General features: G+C 39.4%; 6 protein-coding genes across 12 annotated transcripts in view; 3 read left to right on the forward strand and 3 right to left on the reverse strand.

Annotated features, from left to right (window-relative positions):
- Positions 1 to 9,806, forward strand: part of LOC6568570 (cubilin) — a 50,744-nt gene extending 40,938 nt beyond the window's left edge. For 3 of the 6 annotated variants that reach the window (XM_043215173.1, XM_043215174.1, XM_043215175.1), the window contains 14 exons: positions 2,024 to 2,131; positions 2,715 to 2,892; positions 3,000 to 3,026; positions 3,084 to 3,292; positions 3,368 to 3,581; positions 3,969 to 4,186; positions 4,677 to 4,803; positions 4,885 to 4,986; positions 5,069 to 5,497; positions 5,562 to 5,965; positions 6,063 to 6,232; positions 6,348 to 6,525; positions 8,468 to 8,647; positions 8,841 to 9,806. In XM_043215173.1, the coding sequence (XP_043071108.1) occupies positions 2,024 to 2,131; positions 2,715 to 2,892; positions 3,000 to 3,026; positions 3,084 to 3,292; positions 3,368 to 3,581; positions 3,969 to 4,186; positions 4,677 to 4,803; positions 4,885 to 4,986; positions 5,069 to 5,497; positions 5,562 to 5,965; positions 6,063 to 6,232; positions 6,348 to 6,525; positions 8,468 to 8,647; positions 8,841 to 9,154 (2,858 nt within the window). In that variant the 3' untranslated portion in view covers positions 9,155 to 9,806. Of the gene's footprint in view, positions 1 to 2,023; positions 2,132 to 2,714; positions 2,893 to 2,999; positions 3,027 to 3,083; positions 3,293 to 3,367; positions 3,582 to 3,968; positions 4,187 to 4,676; positions 4,804 to 4,884; positions 4,987 to 5,068; positions 5,498 to 5,561; positions 5,966 to 6,062; positions 6,233 to 6,347; positions 6,533 to 8,467; positions 8,648 to 8,713; positions 8,754 to 8,840 lie in introns of those variants that run through there. The other 3 variants (XM_043215176.1, XM_032740535.2, XM_043215177.1) reach the window with 3 other exon arrangements.
- A 2,362-nt stretch (positions 9,807 to 12,168) lies between these two features.
- Positions 12,169 to 12,747, reverse strand: LOC6568291. 2 transcript variants are annotated; one of them, XM_001994786.3, is made up of 2 exons: positions 12,547 to 12,747; positions 12,169 to 12,471 (listed from the first exon to the last, which is right to left on the reverse strand). In XM_001994786.3, exons 1-2 carry the CDS (start codon positions 12,674 to 12,676, stop codon positions 12,278 to 12,280), a joined length of 324 nt encoding a protein of 107 aa, XP_001994822.1. In that variant the 5' UTR covers positions 12,677 to 12,747; the 3' UTR covers positions 12,169 to 12,277. The 2 variants fall into 2 exon arrangements, with proteins under 2 accessions (XP_001994822.1, XP_032596523.1); XM_032740632.2 differs by having other exon boundaries at positions 12,169 to 12,486.
- Positions 12,748 to 12,813: 66 nt separating this feature from the next.
- LOC6568290 (WD40 repeat-containing protein SMU1) lies at positions 12,814 to 14,746 on the reverse strand. The gene is made up of 5 exons (XM_001994785.2): positions 14,694 to 14,746; positions 14,572 to 14,638; positions 14,261 to 14,519; positions 13,122 to 14,200; positions 12,814 to 13,069 (listed from the first exon to the last, which is right to left on the reverse strand). The coding sequence occupies exons 1-5, from the start codon at positions 14,717 to 14,719 to the stop codon at positions 12,971 to 12,973; spliced, it is 1,530 nt and encodes a 509-aa protein (XP_001994821.1). The 5' UTR covers positions 14,720 to 14,746; the 3' UTR covers positions 12,814 to 12,970.
- A 351-nt stretch (positions 14,747 to 15,097) lies between these two features.
- LOC6568289 (39S ribosomal protein L11, mitochondrial) lies at positions 15,098 to 15,926 on the forward strand. The gene is made up of 3 exons (XM_001994784.3): positions 15,098 to 15,308; positions 15,365 to 15,649; positions 15,708 to 15,926. The coding sequence occupies exons 1-3, from the start codon at positions 15,174 to 15,176 to the stop codon at positions 15,876 to 15,878; spliced, it is 591 nt and encodes a 196-aa protein (XP_001994820.1). The 5' UTR covers positions 15,098 to 15,173; the 3' UTR covers positions 15,879 to 15,926.
- LOC6568288 (ribosomal RNA processing protein 36 homolog) lies at positions 15,875 to 16,823 on the reverse strand. Its single transcript, XM_001994783.2, has 3 exons — positions 16,724 to 16,823; positions 16,126 to 16,663; positions 15,875 to 16,070 (listed from the first exon to the last, which is right to left on the reverse strand). Exons 1-3 carry the CDS (start codon positions 16,787 to 16,789, stop codon positions 15,940 to 15,942), a joined length of 735 nt encoding a protein of 244 aa, XP_001994819.1. The 5' UTR covers positions 16,790 to 16,823; the 3' UTR covers positions 15,875 to 15,939.
- Positions 16,824 to 17,901: 1,078 nt separating this feature from the next.
- Positions 17,902 to 20,484, forward strand: LOC6568287 (transmembrane protein 26). Its single transcript, XM_001994782.3, has 8 exons — positions 17,902 to 18,138; positions 18,541 to 19,113; positions 19,168 to 19,214; positions 19,350 to 19,454; positions 19,525 to 19,723; positions 19,787 to 19,855; positions 19,911 to 20,102; positions 20,160 to 20,484. Exons 1-8 carry the CDS (start codon positions 17,945 to 17,947, stop codon positions 20,350 to 20,352), a joined length of 1,572 nt encoding a protein of 523 aa, XP_001994818.3. The 5' UTR covers positions 17,902 to 17,944; the 3' UTR covers positions 20,353 to 20,484.
- Positions 20,485 to 21,551: the final 1,067 nt, after the last annotated feature.

Consider the following 21,551-nt stretch of genomic DNA (forward strand, 5'->3'; position numbering starts at 1 on the left):
GCAAAAAAAAAATATGTATATGCGAATGCAAATGGCGTCTGCATAAAATTTATTGACACTTTCCGAGCGCTGCTTGCCGCATTGTCATTGTCATGGTTAGGTGGCAGGTTTTAGTGGGATGCTAAATGCTAAATGCTGAATGTGGAATGCTGAATGTTGAATGCGGCATTGTGCAGGTCTCTTCCGTTTGTCAGATTTCGTTGCGGTTGACATTGTTACACCCATGGCCACGCCCCAGGCCCCAGGCCCCAGGCTCCGGGCCCCATACTCCACGCCATCCCCTTAGCCATGTGCCACATGATAGCATGGAGCATTTCGACGTTAGCGTATTACAAACGTATTCTGGCATCCTTGGTGTTTTTCCAGTGATTCGTTTTCATTTTAATGAGCAAACTTTGGCATTTGCGCCATTTATTTGCAGTTGACGCACGCATCCTAGCAACAAATGCAGATAAAATTCAAGCAAATCTGCTGCATGGAAATTAATTTACAATGCTTTACAAGCTCACAAATGTCTAGATAATTAAATGACTTTCAGACTCGCAACACCATCGTCAGCCAGCTAAGCCAGCAGGATCATAATAATTAAAACTATGTACATATATAGGCCCAATTGAACTTAAAAGCCTTCACAATAACAAACTATTTATTGTCTGTAACTGTAATGGTCAGCTATATAATCAAATGAGTTCTGAGTTCCAATTTCACAATTTACTGCTGCGTAGTCTTTGGATAATAATAGAATTGGGAACAGCCTAATTTTACTTAATTTGTATGCAATAATTACTTTGATTGCGTTGAGATCTTGAGTCGCATTAATAGCATATGCAGCTGAATGCTTCGCTTGATTGGACGATGAATATTTCAAATTATAATCAGTTACGTATACATGTTATAATAATATTACACGAGATAACAAAGATTCAAAACAAATATAAATCAAATATAGCAAAGCTACATTGGACAACCACAATATTTGTACAGAAAATTGTGTATTCGATTGCATTTGTGTGTCGATGTTGTTTTAACATTGCACAAACTATACCCGTTCAGTTGAAGCAGCAACTGTGCCACAGCTGCAACTGCTGGCCACAAAATGGCAAATGAGAGCAAGACTCGAAACCCCAAAACTAAACCCAAAAACCCGAAATACGTTGCAAATGCTACGCAGCTCATTCGAAATGTGCTCAAAAATCGTATTTAATTAGAAGCCACAACCACAAAAAGTGTCGGTTCGCTTTGAAGTCAAATGATATAAATGGAACAGAAATCATAATCAAATGTCAGCAGTAAATCAAAGGATTCAACTGGTAGACGAACTGCGCTGGCAAATCGGATTAAGAACACGCTGTGAAGTGAAGAAGGATGCTAGAGCAACTTTTGCTTGCAATCACCTTGAAAATGTACACTATGTGTGCATGGGTGTGTGTGAGTGTGTGTGTGTGAGTGTGTAAGTGTGTGGGTGTGTGGGTGTATGTGTGGGTGTGTGTGTGTGTGTGGGTGTGTATACATTTTTGTATGTTGAGCTACTCGTGTTTGCCAGAGCGAAACACTCACTGAACGGACAACTGTTCACAATTATAAACTCACTCGTCCTGCTGTGGGTGGGTGTGTGTGCATAGTGTGTGTGTGTGGGTGTGTGTATGTGTGTGTGTGTGTGTGTGTGTGTGTGTGTGTAGTGTGTGTTTGCCGATGCAGCTTAGACACAACAGTTTCATCTATGTTATGCTTAAATTTATTATGATGAAAACATGTTAGGCGCTCCCACACACTAAAGCGCACAGAGCGACCAGAGCAGGGCACCTGTCATAAACAGTAAAGCGTTTTTCCATGTTGTACGTCAATTTGATATATATCGTAGTGCATACATGACACACACTCACACACACACACACATACACATACACTTACAACAACAAATCATTAACATCATGTATTTGTCTTTCGTCTATACCCACCCACCCTCCCCCACTCCCACCAACAACTCTCAATTCCACCTATCTAAAAATATCCTAAAACTCAGTGGCTGCCACTGCGCATTTGAAGTCGCCTGGCGAGGGTGAGGGCGAGCCTTGGATGCAGCCGGTTGTGGCATACTTGGAGGCGGCGGTGCGGCCCACAAAATCGCCAAGTAGGTGGCGCCACGAACAAATCTCAATATCTCTCGCTTTCTTGTTCTCCCTCTCTCTCTCTCTCTCTCTCTCTCTCTGTCTTTGTGTCTCTTGATGTGTGTGTGTGTGTGTGTGTGTGGTTGGTTGCGTGTGTATGCGTGCGTCCTAAGCCCGTAGTTAACAGTTACATTTAAGTGTCTATCTGTAGTTGAAAGTTAACTTAGTTGAATATGAAAATGCTTTCTAGTTGTACAATCACACACACACACACACACACACACACATATATATACACACAACACACACACACCAGCACACACACAGCAGCTGTTTTGCATACGGTTCAACTATTGTGTTACTGCTACGTTCTTTGTATGTGTTTGTACTAGTATATTATATTAAATTGTGTGTATGTCTATTGCTAACCATTATTATTATTGCAGCGACTTGTAGCAACTTGACTTATCAATGCCAAAATCACACACAAACCTTACCTGTTTGTGTGTGCAAATCTCACTCTCTCCCTCTCTCTCTCTCTCTCTCTCTCTCCCTCCCTCTCTCTCTCTCTCCCTCTCCCTGTCTCTCTTTATCTGAATAATACAGAATGTGATCAGACGTTTGTCTCGCGCATTGGCGGGCCGCAGAACGGCAGCTTCACGGCACCGTTGCTGCATAACCATCGCAATCATTCGCGCCAATGCCTCTACACATTCCTAGCAGGACCTGGCCAGCGCGTCGAAGTAGTTTTTAAATCCTTTAATTTAAGAGGAAGTCCGCCAGAGTGAGTTTCACAACCCCTCCACAAAAAAAAAAGAAAAAACCTCCACCCATAAACACAGAGCCAAACTTAATTAATTAATTGCATTTGTATTGTACTAAATTTCACAGCGGTTCGGCCGTCGGTGAATTACCAAGGTGAGTGTAATTAATTGACTTTGATGTGAGCGTGGATAATGAGAGTTCGCATTACAGTTGTGTTCATGAGTACATGGATATTTACTCGGAGGTGCAATCGTCCGAACCAGCGGAGCTGATCAATTCGCCATTTGGCGGTCGCTACTGTGGCACAATTCCGCCTCGTCGCCGCATTTCCATGTACCGCGCCGTTGCCATCTCATTTTTTAGCAACAAGAATGTATCGACGGACCTGTTCGAGGGCACTTTTAGGTTTATAAATGCATGTAAGTATTGTGCGCAATTAAACCACCATCGCCAAGCTAAAACTATTGCCCTCAACTTATGTGTGACTTTTGCAGCGGAATATGAAATTGGTATACCAATTGCTGGTTCGCCATGTTCCTACACGATAACGCCTAGCATGAGTATCAATAAAACTGGCGCACTCATATCGCCAACCTATCCAGGTGCCTATCCGAAGGATATGTCATGCACATATCAATTTCTTGGTGAATCGAATCAGAGAGTTAGATTAGAGTTTCGTGATTTTGATCTGTTTTTTGGTGGACCACAGTGAGTACCCCTAATGCTGTACAAATTCAAAACAAATTCACACGAAACATAGCACATACAAAACACAATCACAAACATAAACAACAATTTCAAGTCAAAATCAAAGCGAATTCTGGCAAAAACAAAACCAGCAATTTGCTTTGACATGCAGCTGACACACACACACACAGATACACACACACAGATACAGAAACTCATATCTTCAAACTATCTGCAAGAATTGTTTATTTGAAATTCTATGTACGCTCTTTTCCCTATTGCTATAACAATCTATTCGTCTACAACAAAATTACTACTGCTAACTATCAACATCACCAACAACTATGACAACTAAAACAACTAAAAAACAACAACAACAACAACAAAATAATCATACAACAAATTCAGCTGCCCATTTGACTATGTGAAAGTGTACGATGGTCCAGATAATTCGTCAGCATTAATCGGTACATATTGCGGACAGCAAAGAAACTTAGTATTGTATTCGAGCGAGTCGAGCCTTTTTGTTCATTTTTATACCTTACCGCGCACCGCAAATACGCAAAATCGTGGCTTTAAAGGAATTTATGAATTTAGCGAAAGTTTTGTTAAATTAGATTTTATACGTAAGTATTTTCCAACCATAAACCAAATAATATACATTTATTTTTCAGTTTATGCAACTTAACCCAAAAACTATGGCCATTTTGTGGCGCTCTCAAACTTTTGGTAACGCCACAAAATGGCCGCCAACAACACACATTTAACGGCTCAGTGTATGTGTCTGAAACACCCACTCCCCCCTCAAACAAACCCCGTTTGGCTTTTTGTTACATTTTTGTTGCATTCTAATTACAATTGGTTACCAAACACGAACTAATCAAATTTACCCACAACTCAACTATATTTTCCCCTTTCTCTCTCTGACCGACTGGCACTATTCCTCTTTCAACTGTAATCGAAATTTCTAAAAAAAAAACACCTACTATAATATCGGATGAAACCTGCTGCTACTGAACTATACCAATTTCTGCTAATCAATAAAAAATAAAAATGCAACACAAACAAATACAAAAAAAAAAAAAAAAACCAAAATTAAAAAATATCGACCATCAGGTGAAAATGATGGCATTCACATACGTGGCTCTGAATGTGATCAAAAGATTTTATCGAAGAAGGAATCAACTGGATTTGTGCTCTCACCCAACTATCCCTATCCATATATACCAAAAACTGTGTGTAGGTAAGTGGCAACGAATCAAATCAAAAGCGGGTCCCTTTATTATTGAGTGAGCAATTTTAATGCTTCAATTGCTTTTCGCAGATATTTCATTTATGGCATGCAAGATGCACAGCATCTGGAGCGTGTGCGTCTCGAGTTTACCTCTTTCAATATACCCAAGGTGGAGCACAAGGACAAGAGCGAGTACGCAAAAGCACACATCCCTAACAGCCCAGCGTAATTGGCTCTAATTAAATGTGACACTTTCAATTTCAATCCACTCTAGATCCAACTGCACTGATGGCTATCTGAAGGTCTATCTGAAGGGCCAGGAGACCGCCGATGCGTATGACAAGTTCGACTACGAGCTGTGCGGCAATGAGACGCAGCGCGTCATCAGCGATGGGCCGCGACTGGCGATGGTGTTCAGCTCGGGTGAGCTGCAGGGGCGTGGCTTTAAGGGCAAGTACACATTCGAGACGGAGTATAAGATACCAGGCACGGCGGCACCTGACGGCACCTGCAGCTTTACGTATGTGAGCAGCTCGAAGAAGCGTGGCGAACTCAACAGTCCGCGTTATCCCTCCAACTATCCGTCAGACACGAACTGTTCCTATTTGTTCTTGGCCGAGCACAACGAGCAGGTGACCATTGTATTCGATCACTTCAAGGTCAAGGCGGACAACAATGCGAACGCGACGGCGGGTTCCTATGGGTAGGTTAACCATCATCAACTACAGAATTAACTAATGCTAATCTTGCTTGCATTTTACTTACAGTTCGGGTGCCTGCTTTGAGGATTGGCTGGAAATGTATGTGGTGTATCGAGATAATAATGATCGTTTGCTTGGCCGCTATTGTGGACTGACTGCACCCGGACCCGTCGAGAGTCCCCGTGGCGCTGTTGGTCTACGCATCACCTTGCACACTGACCAGTCGAGCGTTGCCAGCGGTTTCAAGGCGCGCTACTTCTTCGAGTCAGCCAAATCCGATGCGGGCGACTGTGGCGGCAACTTCAGCAACGAGGACTCGGGCATCATCACCTCCCCGAACTATCCAGCTGGCTACAAAGCGCCCGGTCGCGGCATGGCCTCCAATGCATGCAACTGGGTGATGACCGCACGTGCCGGCTACAAGTTGTCCATCAACTTCGAGCAGTTCGGCCTCGAGGGCGATCCAGCGAGTAAGTGAAATAACTAATACTATAACAATTAAAAAGTGATGACTATAATTTTTATTATTGTTTTTTAAATTCTTTAATTATTGTTTTATTATTTTAGATCGTGGCTGCCCCGCTGCTGTGCTGCGCATGTGGGTAAATGTCGATTCGGATCAGCCGCCCGTGGAGCTGTGTGGCGAAAAGCCGCCCATAGAGCATTGGCATTATATATCCACTGGCCAAACGGCGCGCATCAGCTTCACCACCAGCGACAAGACCGTTGGTGCATCTGTGAGTATTGTGGGTGGGGTGTTATTTATTTTAATGCGGAAGCGGAAGTATTTTTTTATTAGCAATTCCCGTATGTTTGCAATTGAAAAACTAATTAATTATTTAATGTGCGCAGGGCTTTCGCATTGTATGGACTGAGATACAGGATTCGGGACCGGGACCACCATCAATTGGGCTGCTCTGCGAGTCCACGTATCACTTCCAGTGCGCGGCAGGATACTGCATATCGGACAAGCTGCGCTGCGATGGTGTCAAGAACTGCGGTCCCGGCGATGATAGTGACGAATTGCATTGTGAGTCGTGAGTGAGTCGAACGGTTCAGTTCAATTTTTATTTTCCTTTTTGAGCTACTTACTTTTATACAATACTTATTTCTTGTTTTTTTTTTTTTATCGTTGAGTTTGTGTTTTCAGTGCGTCCAATGAGCGACCATGAAAACCGTATCCGTAATTGTTTTGTTCACATTTCATGATTTCCATTGAATTTGTCTTTCGATTTGAGATTGACTTCAGTCAAGATATAAATATTTTGTTTGGTTGTTATGCTTTTCATTTGTTTATAAAATCCACGAAAACTTGAACCCGACGAAACACTTGCTAAAAACTATATATAAACTAAATGTGCTAACTAATCCAAATAACGTATTACTAATATTAACTAAATTAACTCAGAACTTAAACCTTTTGAGCTCTACAAACTCAAAGCACCAAAATTAAAACAGCTCTGTATGGTTTTTCTTTTCATTATTCTTTTATTTTCATGGCCAGATATTTTGTACATAAAATTTACAATTCTTTAAAATTAAGGTTCATCTGTTCGAAAATTCACCCCAAGCTATGCATAAGTATTATTCTACCTACACACTTTTGTTGTCCTTAGTCGCAGTTCCAACATATCAAATGGCATACTTAATCGTACAATACAAAAACTAAAAAAAAAACTAAAAAACCTAAAACCAAAGCGCTCTCAGTAATATCAACAGTAAAACCCACACTAAAATCTATCTCTTTCTCACATATCTTCTTCTATTTCTCTCTGTTCTTTCGTCTATCTTTTATATACTTTCTCGATGTGATTTTCCACTAAACTAACTATAAAAAAAAAACAAAAACTAACAATCTTAACTAACCTGCCTAACATTTTCAAACTCCTCAATATCGAAAACAACCCGAAAAAAAAAACAATATCCGTGATATTCACACAGGTGACGCAAACTCCACGCATTTGCCCACATTTCTACAGACATTTGTTTTAGCAATTACGGCATTAGTCTTGAATACGTACAACTAAAAAAAGTAAAAAACAAAAAAGTCAAATGAAAAATTAAAACAATGAAATCAACAATTTTAAATTGTATTGCTAAATCAAAGGAATTTCCACGAAAATCAAAAGTGATGCAAACTATTACAATAAAATAACAGCAAACAAAACAAAAAAAACAAAGAAAATCAAAAAAAAAAAAAAAAAACATCGCAAGAGTTTTTAATAATTTTTCTATGCATAAGTTACACGCCAAGTAAATGCTAATGTATAAGAATAAGAAATACATAATTCTTTTGGTCACATATAACACGTGAGTCCTGCATAAACTTGTCTCAAATCGCTGCACACGCCCACAACGCCCACAATGCCCACAAGCCACAATCACGACACACATGCACAGTACCCACTTAAATGAGCCACTCCACCCACCCTCCACCACCACTCTCAAAACACAAACGACTTGTTCAAATTATGCATCGTTCTAAAAAGACATAATGTAACATATAATATAGAGTACTTTATCCAAGCTAAAGTCCCAACGTTTATTATTTTTTTGTTGTTGCAAATTTCGCTTTGAAATTGTTAGAAGGCATGCCAATGGAAATTTCGTTATTTTTCTGGCTTTTTTATGTTGTGCACCCGCAATAACTTAAATACTGAATCTTAAACTGAGCTGCATTCCTAACTATTATCCCTAAAATACAATCTACTAATATGAGAAAAACACAAAACTTCAATGCCAACACATCCACTGCACAGCAGTACAGTAATAATAAGAACATTATCTGTCAGTTAGCTAGATATTCATTCATACATTATCTAAATAACATTTACATTAATCATAATCGCAGAGTTTAAGAGCTGGCTCTCTGATAATGTGTATGATTTTATAGCTAAAAATACATATGTATTAACAAAATTTTTCGATTTGTTTTGTACTTTGGTTTATTTACGTATTAATTCCTGAAACAGGTATCACGGAAGCGGCCGAGGAGGATCACGACGTCCTAATTATAATAACACTAGTCGTCGTCTCGTCCCTAATCTGTCTCCTATGCACACTCTGTCACTCCAGAAGAAAACGTAGAAACCATGTGCGTCAATTGGGCTTACACCGGAATGCACATTATGACTCGCAGACGAGTGCAACGGGTAAGGGATCGTTTTTCCAATGGAACCCATTGAATTCAATATTATGTTTATATTTTCGTGTTTTAGGTTTTCTTTGATTTCTGTTTAATATCTTATCGTTTCAAAGGTAATTATTATTTTTTTTTTTTGTTGAGTTCACTTTACATATCCATTATGAAACTGCAACGTTTTGATTTGTTGAATTATTCCCCAGCTGGTCTCAGTTCGAGTCGGCGGCATTTACAGAGTGGCGGACCAAGTATTGCTGGCAGTCTGCACGGTATTAATAGTGGCACCTTGATCATTCCACCCGCTCCACTGCCACCCACAAGCGTGCCACCGCCACCACATATATGTATTGCCGGAATTGATATGTCACACGGTCTGATGTCCAACGACGAGGACGATGACGACGATGATGACGATCTCGATCTTGACGAGGACCAGCTGGCGTCGGACATATTCATAAACGATGTGCATTTCGACGAGGATAATATCGACCATGTAAACCAAATGGCAAACGTTTAACTATGTTTTTTAAGCATTTTTATCGCTAGTTTCACTTCCGCTGTAGAGCGCTTTAGGTTAAGCCTTCGCAAAAGGGCACATAAGTAAGTGAGTAAGTGAGTAATGAATAAGATGAGTACGAAGAAGAGCTGTGCGAACTTCTGGTGGAGGATCGCAGTGGTTGAATGTTTGTATACAGACTGCGACACTCAGCAAATTGAACTTGAACATCAAGAACAACAAATTCAAAAGTTAACAATACCTAAAAGACGAAAAATTATGCAAAAGTGCGAATTGATTAAGACATAAATTTAATAAGCTATTATCGAGGCGCAAGTAAACGTATAAAGTACAGTAGGGCGTAAACATTGTAGTAGCGATTAACGATTAACGATAAACGATGAACAAAAAAGACAGACAACAAATAATAATTACATTTAATTATACATACATACTATATTATACACATAGCGACTACGTATGACAGGAAAATGTGAAAAACCACTTTGTTGGTTTGAATCGATTGAAAAACCAAGCGGCAAACATGTAAAGCATTGCATTTTCTTAGCCACAAGAGACCGCAAAAAGTTGTTGATTTTTATATTTGATACGAGTAATATTTAGGTGAGGCATAAATTGAATTAATTATACAACAAAACCAAAACAAAAAAAAAAAAAAAAACAAAAAGAAAAACACAAAGCAAAACAAATGAAAATAATACACATTCACACGAATAAATAAATTTGAACGCAAGCAAAGTATAAAAAAAATCTACTTATTAAAAGGCATAAAACAATAACACAAATACCTATAGTATATCTATACTGGCGAGAATAAATTTTATTTACACTTTTTTTTACAATAAGCAAAACACTCTCAAACACAAACACAACTTTACATTTAAAGTTTAATTTAAGTTAACCAAAATCACAACGTTTTTAACAATTACATACATACATACATGAAAAATGCATAAATAAAAGAATTAGTGACTATCAAACCTGTATCTTCCAGCAAAAGTTAAACGCAAAATCCTTTAATTGAGAGATTTGTATAAATAAATAAATAAATTTATGAATACAAATAAATTTAGTAGCGCCATTTGTCGTGCGCTCCGAATTCCAGAAAAAAATTTATAAATTCAAAAGATTTTTGTCTGTTTAAGCACATTTTTATAGACGTTTAAAGGGAATGTTGCAGCGACATTAAGAAAAAAACAAACAAAACTATTTATAAAAATGTACACGCTAAAGAGAACGATAATAAACACTTATACAGTAAATTAAAATCCAAAAATTAACATTACACAACTAACAACTGATAAGAAAATTTAATCATTTGTGCCCAAAGTAAAGGATAAAAAAATGTATTATTTTCCCCTATAAGTTATTATTAAGTTGATGTATTCTTTTCATATTCTTCCCAAAACAATGAGTATAAATTGAGTATACATTTTTATATTATTTTGGAATACTGCAAACATTGAATAATGATAAATCATAGATGAAAATTTGAGAAAATAAAAAAGTTATTGGTTTCATAGCGCTCGTACGTTTTGCATAAAACAAAAACTTAAAAAAAAGCTTAAATAAATGAGAAAAACTTATAAACAGTTTGACGTAAAAATCATTAATAATAAAAGTATGTAGGTGTTTAATAAAAACGTAATAAATAAATCAAACACATTGAACAAGTAAAACGTTGTTAAATTGTTGCAAAATGCATTAAGATCAGCTATTTAATAAGAGATAATACATTATTTTGAAATAATTTCAAAATATAAATAAATGAATATTTAGTTTAAGTGTATAAATTTTGTTGTTGTATGACTTTAAAATGAACCCCAATTAAATTAGTTAATTAAAAAATTGAATTTGTGTTTTAGCAATAAAAACAAACATAAATTAAAAACCTATTTACTAAAAATATAAAAATTAAATAAAAAATGTTCAAGAAACACACGGCAAATCCCCGTAAAATGTTCTAAGCGTTTACTAAACAAAACACAAAGTTAAATTAAACAAGCAAGTGTTAAATTTACAATTAAATCTATAAATAAGCAAGGCAAACAAACAAAAGAAAAATAAGATATACTAAACAATATGTAAAGCCTAAACCAAAAACAAAACCAAACCCAAGCGTATGCATTGGCATAGAGCGCTGCGCTTTAGCAAAAGATAGTTGATTAAAAAGCAAAATTTTAAAATTGAACAAAAACACCTACAAAAACAATTCCATGTTAACATTAAATATAAATAAAGGTAATTAAATAAATGAATACTAAACCAAAATCGAAATAGGACAATTATTTAAAAGCTATTATATAAGAACGTTCGCTTCTGGTTCATAGCTGTGCCATTTTTATAAACATCAGGGAAGGACATATATTTCTGAATCCATAAGAAAAAGGACAATCGATTAAAATTTGGTAAGATATATCGAAATGTGGACTATCCGAATGTCAGAACACAGATACTCTATAACGTGCAGAATCGAATAAAGCAATAAAAGGACGAAAGTTTTTAAAACAACTAAATTGCTTATAACTTTGTCAAACAAACTGTCTTGACTAGGACTACCAACTAACCAAAGGACGTCCAAATCGTTCCTGTAGTTTTGTGATTTCGACTCATTACTTTTAACCCTGCCAGTCAAATTTGTACAGGTGTTTAGGGTTTTAGATGATCGCATAATTATTCAAAGCAGCTCGATGGAGATAGATCTTGCAATTATAACACACCATGTTCTTTGAAAATCTGTAAGAATATGACCGAGTTAGACACATTTTGCATATCACCTGAATGTTCCTCAAAGTATGCTACAATTTTGATTGCACGCTACCCAGTACAACAACCCAATTGGTGTGACTGGTACGTGCACTCGCTATTCTAAACGCAGCCTGTAAGGAGTAAGATGTAGAATAATCGACAAACTAATTTTAGTATACGATGCGTTTATTTTTACCAATAGATTTTGTCCTTGTTACTTACGTACTAAATATTTACTACGTGCTTAGATAACTAAACATCAGTGGTAAAAACTGCAATTTCTGTTTAATTTGAGGCATACATAGAATAAAATTTCACCGCGTATCGGTGATTTATAGAGTCGCACAAAAATGCAATAATAAATGTGGTTGTAGTTTAGTTTTGTGAATTCAAACGAAACTTGTCCAACATTTTGTTGATGGCCTCAGCATCGCCGTCTATTTTAGCCCTATCCTGCTCCAATATTTGCTCAAACGTCTTTTGCTTAGTGCCAACCAAATAAAAGTCCTCATCAGCTATGGTAACCCGACCATCGGCGTCAGGTGCCTTGCCTTCATAAATGTCCAGAGCTTTGAAATCAAAGACTACAGTGAGACGACGGTCAGCGGGAATAACACAAAGCGAACACAATTCCAAAAACTCACCCATGCTTTTGATAAGTATGCCATCGCTGTCCGTAAAATTGAACTGAAATGTGTTGACTACAGTTCGTTTGCCGGGATCCGACTCCTTTAGCTTATTGCGTATTTTCTCAATTATTTCGTCGCTTTTCATACTGATCGAGGCACAAGCGGACCGGTTGACTGCAGTTGCTTGACTAATTCAAGTCTGGAGACCAATTGAAACGAAGACAGCGGATTACCGCAACCGTTATCGTCATGGCTTTGCATAATTCTTAATTAAAGTCAATTTGTTTAATATGAACATGATTGACGATATTGATGCAGGGCATGAGAAAATCTAAACTTGGCTGATATTGCAGTGCAGTTAAATTAAATTAAATTATTTTGACAGGTAAAAATCTAGGAAAACTATATAAAATTTAGCAAGCGGGAAAGCTTAACTAATCTATGGCTTCCATAACTTCAGCAGACCATCTTCACTATAGCTGGCCAGAAGATTCTGGTGTGGGTGATGGGTTAGGCCAATAACGTCTTTCTCGTGTACCTAATACCATAGAAAAATGTTAAAGCGACTTTAGAAATATTACAATACATACGTTTAAAGTACGCTCCAGCTTGCCCGAGGAAACCGAGAAACAGTAGAGCACTTGATCCTCTCCGGCACAGTAAATGAATTCTCCTCTAGGTGATAGGGTTGCTGAGATAAAGGCGCCGCCCTCGCGCTTACCCGACGAGAACGATCGTACAATCTGTCCCTGCATGTTCATAATCACAACCGTGTTGGATCTATTGCAGACGATGAAATGCTCTGGATTCTTTGGAAGTATAAGCACCGTGTTAACGGCGAGCTCGTTACCCAATGGTTTGTACGTAGCCACGCATTCTGTGGTCTTTAGCGACCAGACCTTCACTGTGCCGTCGGAGGATGCGCTTAGGACACTGTGGCCATCCGGTGTAAATGTAGTCTCATTGACAAATGACGTGTGTCCCTTGAACTCCTTGAGCATTTTACCGGACTTGAGGCCGTGCAGCCGCACAGTGTAGTCAAAGGAAGCACTGAGAACTTGGCTGTTATCGCGCGAGAACTGCAGACAGGTAATGCCCTTGGTGTGTGCCTTTTCGAACTTGCGCAGGCATTGGCCAGTGATGATGCGCCACACCTTTATCTGGCCGTCCTGTGCGCCAGATGCAACCATCTCAGAGTCACGAGAGAAATTTAATGCCAGCACGGCTTTTTCCATCATCATGAACTGGTCCTGTGCTTGGTATTTCAAATCCTTACGTACTTTGCCAGTGGTAAAGTTCCACACTTCGAGAAAGCCATCTACACTGCCAGTTATCAGATACTGTCCGTCTGGTGAGAACTGTGCACATTCTACATGTGACTTTTCACCGAATTTGATCTGGCGGAACAGCTGCGTTGGATACATTTCCTCCTCCTGATCCTTCATGGCTGCTTTGCCACGGAACAAATCGATAGTGGTGCCGGGTGGAAGGAGACCCTGATGCTGTTGCCACTTAAGCGCCTGGCCAAGCAACGCCAACAGCCTTGAAGAAGGCACCACATGCACCTCACCACTCAATTCCTGGGCAATTGCTGTTCGACGTTTCTCCTTGCTGCTGCCCTCCGCATATGCCTCTCGGGGATCGAAATACGCACGCTGCAGCATGTTTTCTGAGAGACACAACCATTTTATTTATCTTTACAGAAAAATAGTATTGAGTATTCACTCACCTAGGTGTATGTATCGCTCGGGCTCATGCTGCTTCAACATGCTCATTGGATCCGTTTGGCGAAGTAACGAACGGGCGGCGCCCAATTCTCGCAACTCTATTAGTTCCAGTACAATTTGCTCGTAGAGATTTAGAAGCTTCTTGTCGGGAAGCTTCAGTGACTGCGTTACCTTGAGCACTGTATCCCAGTGTCCATTCGAGATATCCTGCACAAAGCCATCGACGCTGTCAACAGTATTGAGTGAGACGCCAGTTTCCTCCTACAACATTGCCTGTTACTAAAATAATTTGGGCTAGGAACCGGAATCTTACTTGTAAAGTTTGGAGCGTCTTAAGTAAATTGGATTCCTTCAGATATTGTTGAATTAGTCGTATCACGCTGCAAGGAGACGTTTAGAAAATAGACTATACAGCGAACTAAATTGTGCACTTACTCTGCAGATTCTATTTCGATAGACATGATCAGAGTAAATTCGCTATTATTCTGTTTTATTTACAATTAATACTTCCAATAAAAAACGCGTCTTATGAGAACTGTGCATTGATGAGAACAAGTTCTTTCGAATCACTGCGTGAACGACTAGTTCAATAGTTCATTGTTAACAGTTTGTTTACCTGTTAATAATAGCCGGTGTTCATTGTTTTTTAAAAATACATTTAAAAATAAGCTTTTGCTGAAGCAATTTGGCGTAAAAAATTACATGAATTCTCGCCGCAATCTATTTTGTAACAATTATGGTTTAACTGAACATTAGTAAACTGATAACAGGCGCAATTTAATATCGATAAATTGTATTAACACCGATAGCTCGGCAGTCGGCTACAGCTGTTTTAGTCTTCTTCTTAACAAACGCGTTGAACATCTTTGCATAACATCCAGGAGCTCGATTTGTTTGCAAATTAAATCAATTAAAATGTCAAAAGCAGCCGGTAAACTAAAATCACTCAAAAAGACAGTAGATCGTGTGACGCACACGACCAAACTGAAAACAAATATACCCGCCGGCATGGCAGCAGCAGGCCCGCCATTGGGTCCCATGCTGGGTCAGGTGGGTATTTAAATTACACTGGTTCTATTATATATATGATATGTGTAATTCAATAGCGTGCAATCAACATTGCTGCCTTTTGCAAGGACTTCAACACGAAAACAGCCGAAATGAAGGAGGGCGTGCCACTACCGTGTCGCATCTCAATGAACAGTGATCGCAGCTACGATTTGGTCATACATCATCCTCCAGCGACTTTTTTCCTTAAACAAGCAGCGGGCATCCAGCGGGGCACGATGACACCTGGTCGTGAGGTTGCCGGTATGATTACCCTAAAGCATTTGTATGAAATTGCGGAAATCAAAATACAAGATCCACCAAATGCGCTCATTACGATGCAGGTAAGCAGAATGATCTAACCAACTGAGATGTGTTGAATTGATTCTGATTTATGCGCAGCAAATGTGCGAGATGCTCATTGGCATTGCCCGAACTTGCGGCATCAAGGTGGTGCGACACCTTGACTCCACGGAATATGCTCAGTTCCTCGAGGAACGCAAAGTTATTGTCGAAGACCAGCGGCGAGAGCTACAGGAAAAACGTGAGGCTAAGATGTTGCGAACGGGTTAAATACACAAAATGTAAAACACAATTTTAATAGTTAATATACATTTATAACTAAGCTGATATTCTATTCTATGCTAATGCGCTTGCGATCCTTGGCCGCGTTCTTTTTGCGTCTCTTTTCCAGATGTTTATTCAGTTTCCCAGCATCTTTCAGTCGCTCGAATTGAGCAACCAATTCCTTGGCGCGCCTTTCCTCTGCAATTGAAGATGTGATTAGCTGCCGTTCATTCATATTTTAATAACAACTTACTCTTTGTAATGTAGTGCGGTTGCCGTCCCTCATTGTGCGCTTTCTGTATCTCTTCGCGCTCCTTCTTTAACAAATGCTGCTTGTGGTGCCACTTTTTGTCTTCCACATTCTTATTCACAAGTCTTTGCATAGTATGCTTGATTTTCTGTTTCTCCTCGCCGTCCCGCACTTTGTCCAGCTGTTTCCGCAGCTGGACAACCTCTTTGTCACGTATATTCGTTACGAATTCGTAGTTCTTCTTGAAAGTATTAATGTCATAGTTGCCCGACTTTTCGTCGAAACGCGGATCGCGTAGTTCAGTCTCCTTTTTACGCTCCACTCGCAGCTCTGCGCCCAAAAAGGGCACCTGCCGTTTTGAACTGATTTCACGAGGCCGATTCTTATTTAATCGTTTGAGCTCCAATTTTGTTTTTGGCTGTTTTACCTTGGACCTTTTACCGCCCAGTATCGCTTCCTTGTAGACCTTCGCGCCCAATTGTTCCTTGAGATGCATTACCTCTTCGAAGGTCATCCCTTTAAGATCCTCGCGAATAGCATTCTGTGTCAAAAGCAAATCTTGAAATTTCATGTGTTTGGCATATTCCAACAAATTATTTACCTGCGTCTCATCGTTGTTATCTGTATCGTGGTCAGATGCAGCCGAGGACTCGCTTGATGATGCCATTATCAACAGCCGTTCGTGTATATAATATTATTTAAAATAAATTTCACGTGTTTTGTTGTTATTATGCTTCACGAGCCGATTACACTATCGATATATGACAAGCAACAACAAAAACTATCGATATTAACAAGGCGACCATTTTACCATGCATATTATCTGTTGTCAATGTTAGTTCACTGATCTGGCAACGCAGTAAAACGATAAATTGGCGCTAAAATAAATTATTTTAAAAATATTGAAAGGTGTCAAGCGCAACAAAATCAACTGTCAACAGTTGGTCGCATGTTGTTCTCTCATTACTCGCATGAATAAGTTCACGTGCACAATAACATTGACCTAACTCTCCTCACATAAACGTAAACATCAGTAAAAACTACAGGGGGTGGTATATTGATAACTATTACTTACCTTTAAGGCAACACATACCCGCCGTTTTTTTTATGGCCGATGACTGGGGTTCTTACACTCGCGATTTGTTTGCATTGCATTTGTAGTCTGACGAAGGGCTGGGTCAAAAAGACAGCGAAATCTAAAGCATTTAACGGTCATGTGACTTTTAGTTAAACATACACAAAAGGTAGTTTGAGTTTGTGTGAGTGTGTGTGTGGCACATGCCAAGCGTTCATTTAGAAAGTCATCGGACAGGAGCGTTTCACAGTATTTGACCGCCCAGAAGTATAATCAATTGTCGATATTAGATCCTAAAACTATTTTTTTTTGGAATTAGAATTTGACCATGGAAAGATTTATTGTATATTTAATTTTAAGGAATAAAAATTGTTAAAAATCTCAAATGTGTATTGAATACTTAATAAGTTTACTTAAGCTGGATGGTATTTAATGTGAGAACATTACTTGACTCACACGTGGGAGTATTCCGTTTCAGCAGGCGACCCTACGAGTCATGTCCATTCACCAATTACTCGCGTTTATGTATCGCGCCATTCGCTGCGTTGTCCTTAATTTCTTAAAAAGCGTTTAAACATCTAATGAAAGCATTTGGCCTGTGTGATTTTCACTGTCTGACAATTTAGTTGCGTTTGGAGCTTCGTTGAGTGCGGTTCGATTAGAAGTTAAGCGTCTCCTTTTGGCCTTATTGGCGGATTCTAACGGTTAGCGAAGGAGCTGAGGGCCCATGGTGATGATGATGTGATCATGGCCAAGATTATATCAACTATTAAGGCAATTCTAACGCGCATCATATTCAGCGCGCACAGTTTGTTGGCCATTTGGCAGGTGACGACATTCAAGAAGGATATAATCTATTGGACACTATGTGGTCCACTGCTGCTGCTGCTGCTCGAGGGCATCTTTACTATAATGATCAAGAAGACGCAAGAGTGGCGCTGGTAAGTCGGCATATCCTGCCAATTACCTATATACATATATCGTGTATATATCTAGTGGAAGGCAATGTAAACAAAAATCTGCTGATACTGACGTCATGTTAGCGGTTTTGATTTTCAATTAAAAGTGAAATCATGTGTTTAATGTGTGTGTGTGTGTGTGCCCAGTTCGAAGTGGGCAGACCAAACTTCCCCTTCAAGACCAGCTTGCCACAACGACCACTCCTCCAGACAAAAACCACCCACGCTCTGTTGTAGTAAAAACTTTAATGGAATTTCACTTTTGTGCCTTAGTTTGTGTCTTTCGCTAGATGTTTACTTTTTGGCGCCTCACTTTTACCTGTTTGTTTGTTTTGGACATTTGCTTTTGTGCCATGAATCCTTATGCCTCCCTTCTTCGTGCAGGTTCTGCCCCTCGGTTTTTCTCTACCTGAGCAGCATTGTGCCGGCGATTTGGCTACTCGAACTGGACAAGATTGAGCGGCGACTCCAAGTGATAAATGCCTCAATGGCGATTGTAAATGCCAGCATCGCCAGCAATGACAGCAGCCTCATCAGCAGTAGCACCACCCACTCCGCCGTCCACACCGCAACAACTACCCCAAACAACAGTGCAATTGTACCAGTTGCAGATCTATTAGATGATGCTGGGATCACGTTGCCCGTCATCAGTCCAGATACGTGGACGACGCTCATCGAGCAGTTCCTCATGCTAGTTCTGATTCTCGGTCGCTGGCTGTTGCCCAAAGGCGATCTAACACGCGATCAGCTCAGTCAGCTGCTGTTGGTTTATATTGGCACTGCGGCGGATATAATCGAGTTCTTTGACTCCTACAAGGATGATTCGATAGCACGCATTGGTTTTTTGGTCTTCCTCACTCTGGGAATTTGGTCCTGGAGCCTAATGCAATTTACGATTGTGCTGTCTGCAACACGAGGTAGACGACCTCGTGGCAGCGGCTCTCATCACAAAGAGGAGTGAGTCCATTGAACTCGTAAGCCTAACAATCAATACAATTCCATATCTTACAGACAAACGGATTGCTGCCAAAACTGCTGCTGCGGCATTGATGTTTGGGGTACGTTATCAGCACATAAGCAAATACACAAAAATTGATTTATAGCGGAGAATTTATAGACAAATTCATAATGCGTTTGAATCTATATGTAGACGTATGTATGTATTTATGTTTAATAACAATATATTTCTACAGGCATAGTGCTGAATGTCATACTGCAGGATGCACCATTTCTTACATTCCGCTTACTGATCATATTCCAATATAAGATCATCAACTATATGAACGTGTTTTTCACCTGTGAGCTATAAAAAGAAAAATCAATGTGGTAAATATATATTTATTGAAGCATACTTCTACCATTTGGCAGGCAAGAACTCCTTGGTCATTATACTCCAGCTGTACAGGCTGTACGTAGTCAACGCTGAATTCTGGAAGAGTCGTCGGGAGAGTAGAATGGATAAGGCGCGTCAATATCAGTCGCGTCGACGGGTTCACGATACGGATCAGAACAGCATCTATATGATATCCAATGAACGTGGAGGCGATGTCAAGAAGAAGATTAAGAAGTGAGTAACTCAATTAATACTTTATTAAAAACAAAAATAACTTACACTTCCCATGAACTATAGAGCCAAGGATAGAGATTTTGTGGAGCAAGAAGCCAGTTACAGCAAAAAGAAAAGAAACAAAAAGGACAAGTTAGTGAAATTAAAATTAAGTTAAATGAAATAATGAATTCAATGCATTTCATAGGAAAAAACGCAAACGCAAAGATACGGGATATTCGACTGCCAGCTCACAAAATCTGTACTCCACCAAGGCTAGCAACAAGGATAAAAAGGTTAAGAAGTCAAAGCGCAACTGCAGCAGCTCACCGAGTGACTGCGATCCGATCAAAGCCAAGAAACTGAAACGGGCTAAAATTGCCGAAAAAGCTGAGAAGAAGTAAATGGTTATCAAGTGTTGCCAAAAATGTGCCTCACTCCAATCCCGCTCTTTTAGAAAATCGCGAAAAATCGAAGCCGTTATTGAGGAATCAAGCAGCACAAGCAGCAGCAGCTCGGATTCGAGCAACTCCACATTGCCCAGCTATGAGGTTATCGATGAGAAGAAGTCACGTCGCCGCAAGCATGCTCGCATCAGTGACTCTAGCTCCAGTTCCAGCAGCTCGGACTCATCCTCATCATCGTCTTGAGCTTTGAGAAGAACTTTTGGACCAACGGCATTTTGAATGAGAATGCAACGTTGGGGCAACAATCAATTTTGAGACAGCCAAAATCCCATTTTGGCTGCGACGCTGATAAAATGCTATCGGTTTTTGTCTATGAGACCCATTTGTGAGGTCCAAAACTTTGTCAGAAAACATACATACATATATTTTCATATGTTTGCTAAACCAAACCCAAATTCAAATAAATTAAAATGGCGCCTTGATTTGCAAACAAGTTGGCAGCCGCACGCATACAAATTGGCAGTTCTCTTAGCTTTTTGCTTGTGCTCTCTTCCACTGCGCTCTGCTGAACAGCTCTGAAAAGCTTGGACATAGCAACGGCAGCTGATGGAAAAACTATAGCGTAAAACTTTTGTTGACACTCACAGATAAGCCAGCATGTGAGCATGAGAGTGCCTTTGCATATATGTACCTGATTGTATCTGTGTGCCCCAGAGATATCTGTGTATGGTTTTTGTAATAACAAATAGTTGCCGTTGAGCGTTCGAGCGCTGTGGACGCGCTGCGGGAAAAGCTTTTGTTTTTGTTCGAGTTAAAGTCTAATGTGAGTGTGCTGTATTATTGTACCCATTATATATGTAATGGTACATTTGTGTATAATATAGTATAACATATACACACACACACACACACGCGTGTGTTTGTAAGTTTATAAATTCTTATTGAAATCTGTTGAGCACTGTCGATCTCGTTTTCTCGCCCACAAGCACAATAATAATAACAAAAATAATGTCGCAGAATTTATAGTGCTTGTTGCTATCGTAGCGCAACAACAACAACAACAAAGATGATATAATTTATTGGTACAACAGTTGTCAAATCGACAACGTATCAAACTTAAATGATAATTAAACAGATGTGATTTTTAAATGAAATTTGACAAGAAGACGACAAAAAAAAGAAGACTTTAAACACGGAAATAGTTTGCAGAGCCAGTGAATTCATTAAGAGCTGGAAATTTACTCTAGTGAATGGTACTTGAGCAACAATTGAGATCAATTTATTACGCGCGTGTTTGTTTCTTTATTTATTTACCCTCACAGTGATATGCAGCGAGGCAAAGAGAGAGGGAGAGAGAGCAGAAGTGAGTGCTGCTCAGTGTGTTATCAGGCCAAAGAGTTGTGGCTCTTCTAGTCAGCTGTCCCGCATTGTGCCTGCAAATA

The sequence above is a fragment of the Drosophila grimshawi genome, unplaced genomic scaffold (assembly GCF_018153295.1).
Source record: "Drosophila grimshawi isolate 15287-2541.00 unplaced genomic scaffold, ASM1815329v1 contig_311, whole genome shotgun sequence".
Taxonomy (NCBI): Eukaryota; Metazoa; Arthropoda; class Insecta; order Diptera; family Drosophilidae; genus Drosophila; species Drosophila grimshawi.

Coding starts and splice junctions, on each gene's coding strand:
- LOC6568287 (XM_001994782.3), top strand. CDS start 17,945: ATGGCCAAGATTATATCAACTATTAAGGCAATTCTAACGCGCATCATA. Junction 18,139..18,540: donor AAGACGCAAGAGTGGCGCTG/GTAAGTCGGCAT, acceptor TTCTTCGTGCAG/GTTCTGCCCCTCGGTTTTTC. Junction 19,215..19,349: donor CTGCGGCATTGATGTTTGGG/GTACGTTATCAG, acceptor ATATTTCTACAG/GCATAGTGCTGAATGTCATA.
- LOC6568290 (XM_001994785.2), bottom strand. CDS start 14,719: ATGTCTATCGAAATAGAATCTGCAGA. Junction 14,639..14,693: donor ATCGAAATAGAATCTGCAGA/GTAAGTGCACAA, acceptor GTCTCCTTGCAG/CGTGATACGACTAATTCAAC. Junction 14,201..14,260: donor CGAGCGATACATACACCTAG/GTGAGTGAATAC, acceptor TGTGTCTCTCAG/AAAACATGCTGCAGCGTGCG.
- LOC6568291 (XM_032740632.2), bottom strand. CDS start 12,676: ATGAAAAGCGACGAAATAATTGAGAAAATACGCAATAAGCTAAAGGAG. Junction 12,487..12,546: donor CATACTTATCAAAAGCATGG/GTGAGTTTTTGG, acceptor GTCTCACTGTAG/TCTTTGATTTCAAAGCTCTG.
- LOC6568289 (XM_001994784.3), top strand. CDS start 15,174: ATGTCAAAAGCAGCCGGTAAACTAAAATCACTCAAAAAGACAGTAGAT. Junction 15,309..15,364: donor TGGGTCCCATGCTGGGTCAG/GTGGGTATTTAA, acceptor GTAATTCAATAG/CGTGCAATCAACATTGCTGC. Junction 15,650..15,707: donor ATGCGCTCATTACGATGCAG/GTAAGCAGAATG, acceptor ATTTATGCGCAG/CAAATGTGCGAGATGCTCAT.
- LOC6568288 (XM_001994783.2), bottom strand. CDS start 16,789: ATGGCATCATCAAGCGAGTCCTCGGCTGCATCTGACCACGATACAGAT. Junction 16,664..16,723: donor ATAACAACGATGAGACGCAG/GTAAATAATTTG, acceptor CTTTTGACACAG/AATGCTATTCGCGAGGATCT. Junction 16,071..16,125: donor ACCGCACTACATTACAAAGA/GTAAGTTGTTAT, acceptor CTTCAATTGCAG/AGGAAAGGCGCGCCAAGGAA.